Here is a 6632-nt window from a genome sequence, read left to right as displayed (position 1 = left end):
TATATATATTTACATATATACTTATATATATATATAGAGATCGCGAATAGTTGGGTGAACATTCAAAAAGATATTAGTAAAACACTGACTATGGAGAGCTGGGCCTGAACAATACCCCCTCAAGGCTGACAATAAGCAATGTGCAACCTGTGGGCTGTGTATATACTGAATCATACGACATACATTTCGAAGCCACTTCTTCTGTGTCGGAGTCAGGAATATCCGCTTTCTCAACACCCAGCAGATTCTTTGAGAAACGCACACCCTCTTTGGAATCCGAATTTATCAATGGCTCTCTATTGATAAGCCGGTATAGTCGCGTAGCACCAACCTATGATAGGAAAACATGGATATTAAAAGGGGCGTGTACATACCAGATATTCGCCAATGAAGATATTCTTGCGTTCCACAGGCAGAAATATACGGAAGGTAGTCAATCGTGTGTGTGATCGAATCAATTCGGAGTAAGGTCTATAGCGCATCGAAAACGCCCTGTTTGCATCGAAGTACAACCACTCTCAAGCATGCCTGCATAATATACATAATAAAGCACGCATATACAATAGGCATCGTACAACCACTCTCAAGCATGCCTGCATAATATACATAATAAAGCACGCATATACAATAGGCATCGTACAACCACTCTCAAGTATGCCTACATGATACACTATTAAAGCACGCATATACAATAGGCATCGCACTTACCTTAGCGGCTTTGACGTCGGGCAGTAGACCGAATGCGGACGCCATACCCATGCCACCGAACACAACTGCAGAGAAGGTAGTAATCATCCCCTCCACATTACACTCTGCGTTGGTTAGAAGCAGACCAGGTTAAAAGAAAGTGACTATGATAGACAATGCATGTGTAACGGCTCATCCCTTACTTCAACTTTTTGAGTACCAAAACAATAATGCCTCTACGCGATGAGAGGGAGGGGTGTATAGAGGCTGGCCGTTTTGGTAGACGCAGGCTCACGGAAGAAACTATCCCAAGCGCTGGACTGATCAAAATAGCCAAATGAATACTATCGATACCAATCTATTTGCGGCTGTCAGTGATTTAGTGCGATCAGTAATACGCAATGCACACATAAAATTATCGTCGCAAAGATTGGAAACATGAATAGTAAGCTCGAATTAATCTGTCGGATAAACATTTGGGCTGATTGCGGATTTGTTCTAAAAACCACAATACAACAATCATTGATAGCCCCGCCCACAGAGACTTCTTCCTTTTTCTTTTTTGAACAGACGTTGATTCAGAGTCCATATGGCCACCCTGCAAACAATACTCAGGCCTGAGCATCACAAGACTTACGGTCTAGTTGAGCGATGAGTTCGACACCCCACCAGAAACTGAACCCCCACACGGCCAGAATGATCAGCATCGCCACTCCAAAGGAGAAGCCAGACACTATCGACGCACGGAACAGGCCTTTCTCTGGCGTATTCAAATGCGTGTTGTATCTCTGCAGAATATCTCCACTCACACCCAAGTAGGTGACCGTTCGTACGGATTGCAAATATTCACTGACCATGGTGGTGCCGTCGATGAGGGACTTACTCGCCTTCCGGGTGATCTGCACAGACGATTTGGGTTCAACATGTCAGTGATACTGTGTGGCAGCGAGGACGACACGGGCTCACGAGCTAAAGCTACATGCACGCTAGCTAAGCAACACCCAGAAATACTATTGTAAGAAAGTAGAACTCAAAACAACTATTGTAGAAAAGTCGAACTCAAAACAACTACTGTAGAAAAGCAGAACTCAAAAGACACTAGAAACACATTTGAGATACATAGGAGGGTAGACCGCCCAGCACTACCACATTACCCGTTCCGATATCCACGCGCCACCCATGGCCACCAAACCGGAGAACACGAACGACATCATCATCACAAGGGCCAGGGGCCAGCAGGCGAACAAGCCAATCATGATAGTGCACAGCACAGTCGCCGACAGTGTGGTCTGCATCAGCAGTGAATCTCCGGTCATGCCTGCGCGCGAGTGTACGGGTGGTTGAGACGGGGTGATGTGTGAGGTTGACGAGGTGCGTGTAAGGCAGGTGTCGTACGCAGATACGTCTACGAGTGCGTTGAAGCGAGGCACCCGCTCACATCGTGAACGTGAAGACGGATGCTCAGAGGACAAAGTAGAACGCTATAACCAACTGCGTAAATGCCGAGTGTCCATATTGTACGTGTAGGTGAGATGTGACCTGTCATGGCGAAGTGCGGAGACATCACATACGCAATACGACATCACCTTTGTAGTGCGCTACTGCTGCCAGCAGATGATACTGTTGTGTATCAGCGACTGTCTAGTATAACACCGGTAGCCATAGTAGATATGGCAATATGCCACCCGATTCCGTAGGGGGTGTAGCTGCAAACACACTCTAAAGCCCACAACTGCTGAACTACTCTAGCCCAACCCACGCCTCTCAATAACTCATTTTTGTTTGAATATACCTACGCATCACACAGTGCACGTCGCGCGTGGAACTAAGACGATAAACCCGTCTGTCCCGGGACAAAGTAGTACATACCACTCACAGCAGAGGCATCGGTTGACAAGTACACAGTCAGCGCGCTGGTTCGATTCGCCTCAAAGTCGAAGAAGCCGATGTCCTGCCGCATCAGCGATCGGAACGTTTGCACTCTGAGTCTACGGGTGAGCTTCTCCTTAGCGTACCCAAATGCCCAGTACATGCTGGTGTTGGAGACCAGAGCCGTGGCTCCCAAGGAGAAGAAGATGATGATCCACTTCATCGCCTTATCGAAGTCCACTGTGGTATGTGGTATGTGAGGTGTGGCAATATGCGAAGCGCTCATTAATCACTGCTGCTGTTGGTTCTTAATACTAGCAAAGTTTATGTTCTTGCACTAACTACCGGTGACGGCTGTCAGAATAGACCATCGAATTAAGAAATGGTGCGCAATTCATCGGAAATGTGACGCACTCGCCGTTCTCGCTTTGTACTATTCGGTAACCGTGACAAAACTATCACAGTTCGGTACAGTACCACACGCCACATCAACCACTTACGCGTGACCAAGAGAAACACTTACACGTGATCAAGACAAACAGCATTGATCCGAAACAGTAGGCAAAGATGGGCCATAGCACCCCCGACACAAGGGCCATGAACGTTCCCAGCAGCACGGCTGGCAACTCGGGCTTATTCAGAGCAATGGTCTGTGTGAAGATGTGGTCGTCCACCTCATCCTTGTGCTGTGGTGAAGAAGCGTTACAGACGAGGGGCGAGGTGAGGTGAGGTGAGGGGTGCTGCAGCTACAAGTTGTGAAAGAGGGTGGTATGAACGACGCTCTTAACTTTAGAAATGTGCAGTTGCAAGGATACCTACTTATTCAATGGCGAGCACAGGGTGCTATAAGCAACGTACAGTTGGTACGAGAACAGGGCACACAAATGAATACCTGGTGACCTCGACTGTGTTCAGATACAATCGAGTGTACCGACGCAAGCTAAGTCCACACGCGTCACGCGAAAATGCAGTTCACTTTGCCTTGATCGCAACAGATTTTCTTGGAAAGATCCACGACTACGAACTACGAATGGTCTGGGAAGGAAAGAACAAGAACCCCTACGCAATGCAAGGTACTATCCAGTACAGTGTAGACAACAACACAACGGCAGCTCTCTCCGAAGTTACCTACCGTGGCATTGATCTGGGCTAGCTGCTCGGTGTTTTCTTGTATGATGGATTCTATTATATCCTCCGTCGTGGGGTTAGTGTCCTCGCCCAGTTTGAGTTCGCCGAATCCTAGGTCATCCGCACCCAGTGTTTCATCATCTTTGCCGTCATAAACCTCGGCCTGTTACGATACAAATATACTGTTAAATCACAAATACGTAACTGTTCAATCCTAAGTCTCACACAGGCAAGGGCCCTTGACCGCACCTATCGAGCGAATGAATATACACAAGGGCACGAGTGGAGATACACTCGGTCGGCAGTCGAGTGCATCAGATATATCGTATCCCGCGATTGCCCTATATACAGACCATACACACCATTGCGTTAGCCATATCATAAGAGACACACGAGCGTCGCGACATACCGCGCTCAGACGCGGGGATGGCGCCACGACCGGGGGATTGTCACTGCCCATTTGGATGGCGACGAATTCAGCATAAGCGCCGCCCAAGGCGACCAATTCGTCGTGCGAGCCCTTCTCAATAACTTCGCCTTCGCTCATGAACGAGATCACATCTGCGTTTCGCACAGTCGACAGTCGGTGGGCGATGACGATGGTGGTGCGTCCGGCACTGTGGAGGTGCAATGAGGCTGGGCGTGTTAACAAGCGATTGACACCAACCGTTGCTGTGAAAGGATGGGGTGTGTGATGTGAAGTTTGTATGCTATTGAACGGTGCACACGGGGTCGGTTTTCATTGCGGTAAGACAGAGATAGGTGGGGGATATTGCCTGAAAAGCTGAGCGACAGCAAACAGCTTCATTTGAATATCCGATAGAGTCCCATTTATCGATATGCATGGGTCAGTGCTCTAACGGTTCGTTGAATAAAACGATCTCTGTTCAAAGTACTCGTGGGATCTACGTGCCTGTCTGCCTCGAATATTCGTAAGCTCCATCGCGATAGATGCTAGGACTGGCAACGTTTGAGCTGCACACCCAAACGTCGAGTGATCCACTGGCGCAACCAGAGTACACTCCACCGTTTGTGTGAAGATATTCTTCCTGCATTCCCATATGCCCACAGTTCAATGACTCACCTCGCCTTGTCCATAGCTGCCTGGACGATCGTTTCACTTTCGACGTCCAGTGCAGATGTGGCCTCATCCAGCAGCAGTATCTTGGGATCGCGCAGCAAGGCCCGTGCAATGGCAATCCTCTGCTTCTGCCCTCCACTCAGCATACCTGCAGGCACAGGACCCATGCAATGAAATCGAGGCAATGAAATCAGCCTTGCTTATTTTAACTAGCTTTCAATCGTGGCAAGTGTCAAGCGGCCCCCAAAAGAACTACGACCAGTATATCTATGTCAGATAATCCAAGAAGAGATGAAGTAACCGATACTGTACAGTTGTCGTTCACGGGATACATTTGTTTGTGCGATCACAAGCATTGATGCACTAGGTATGATATAAGCATACAACACGAATACAACCACTTGACAATAACAAATGTCTGACCATTTGTTAGTAACTAACAAGTGGTTGCATATGCATTCGTTCGTAGCCATACCTCCCCCTTCACTGATGAGCGTGTTGTAGCTGTCTGGCAGATTGGTGATGAAGTTGTGTGCGTTAGCCATCTCAGCAGCTTCCTCGATCTTCTCTTGGGAGACCTCGCTGTTCGAAGACGATAGAAATGAGAAAATTGAATAGAATAAGGAGATTGAATAAAATGAGGAGATTGAATAAAGGGAGGAGGATGAATACCGACTGTGGGCTGCGAGAGAAAACATCTCTAGGACAATGAGCAGCGAGAACTCGCTAAGGAATTGGGTTGAACGATTAATTCGAAGAAACAAGGGGAATGGGCGTAGATTAGAACAAACATAGCAAACATACAGCCGAGGGAGTACGGGTACACTAGTGGCCTTATCAATCAACCCCGCAATCGTGAAGTGCGCCATGAGTGCCTCTGCGTCGTTTTGAGACACAAGAGCACAGCACATTGTGCTTGCATTCCTCCGCAGCCATCCACACAGACACACAGCCACTACAAAACAGCTGACAAATACGACGAAGGAGAACAAAAAACACAAAAGAAAATGGGTACCTTCTTACGAATCGTGGGTTAGTAAATACATCATACGGCATGTCGCTAATAAAATCAGGATTGGCCACGAGGGGCGCGCCCGCCGCAATATTGTCGCGAATCGTACCACCGAACAACACCGGTTCCTGGCCTACGTATCCAATTTGGTTTCTCAACCATTGAATATTCAAACTACGAATGTCCGAGCCATCCAGGTCAATAGTTCCCGCGCTCACATCGTAGAACCGTTCCAGCAAGGTGATGGTTGTGGATTTGCCTATAGGATTAATACAAACAGAGAACAGGCTTGAGCCGAGGGAGAAACCGGCGCAGAGACAGTGTTTGCCTTCTTGTATAGATTCGCATATTTGGACACGATTACGCCGCTCGCATCCTCACAAAGTGGCAGTAAGATCGCTACGTATTGAAAAATTAAAAACCAATATGGTGCACAAGGCTGTACCTGAGCCACTGAAGCCTACCAATGCCATACTCTTGCCTGGTGCGAAGTCTAAGGTCAGGTTTCTTATGACCAGTGGTGCAATATCATTATACCTGTTGATGGACATGTGCATAAACATTTGAAACCCCTTCGCTTCCTTAGAGAATGATTTGAAGGCACAAAACGAAATGGAACCATTTTTCAGGCTCAGGTCACCAACAAAAAAAACCTCTCAACCCCCAAAGTACACCCCGAAATAGTCCCATACCTAAAATCAACATCTTTGAACTCAATACGTCCCACACATTTCTCGGGCACTGTCCCTTCATCTGAAAGAGCGTCGATTTCAGATTTCTGTATGCAATTGATTAAAAGTCCCAAAAAAAAATCATTGTGGGGTATTTATATAAATATACATATATATATATGTA

General features: G+C 47.3%; 1 protein-coding gene across 1 annotated transcript in view; it reads right to left on the bottom strand.

Moving 5' to 3' along the window:
- SARC_05570 (hypothetical protein) overlaps positions 1-6632 on the bottom strand; it is a 12608-nt gene that overhangs the window by 2603 nt on the left and 3373 nt on the right. Inside the window, exons 7-19 of the mRNA XM_014300559.1 lie at positions 6470-6555; positions 6223-6314; positions 5781-6036; positions 5241-5347; positions 4769-4913; positions 4094-4301; positions 3689-3847; positions 3080-3242; positions 2557-2796; positions 1842-2005; positions 1325-1586; positions 709-812; positions 184-331 (exon numbers count right to left, since the gene is read on the bottom strand). Of these exons, the coding sequence (XP_014156034.1) occupies positions 184-331; positions 709-812; positions 1325-1586; positions 1842-2005; positions 2557-2796; positions 3080-3242; positions 3689-3847; positions 4094-4301; positions 4769-4913; positions 5241-5347; positions 5781-6036; positions 6223-6314; positions 6470-6555 (2134 nt within the window). The remainder of the gene's footprint in view (positions 1-183; positions 332-708; positions 813-1324; positions 1587-1841; positions 2006-2556; positions 2797-3079; positions 3243-3688; positions 3848-4093; positions 4302-4768; positions 4914-5240; positions 5348-5780; positions 6037-6222; positions 6315-6469; positions 6556-6632) is intronic.

The sequence above is a fragment of the Sphaeroforma arctica genome (assembly GCF_001186125.1).
Source record: "Sphaeroforma arctica JP610 unplaced genomic scaffold supercont1.360, whole genome shotgun sequence".
In the NCBI taxonomy this organism is placed as follows: domain Eukaryota; class Ichthyosporea; order Ichthyophonida; genus Sphaeroforma; species Sphaeroforma arctica.
This window is presented reverse-complemented; position numbering and strand designations above follow the sequence as displayed.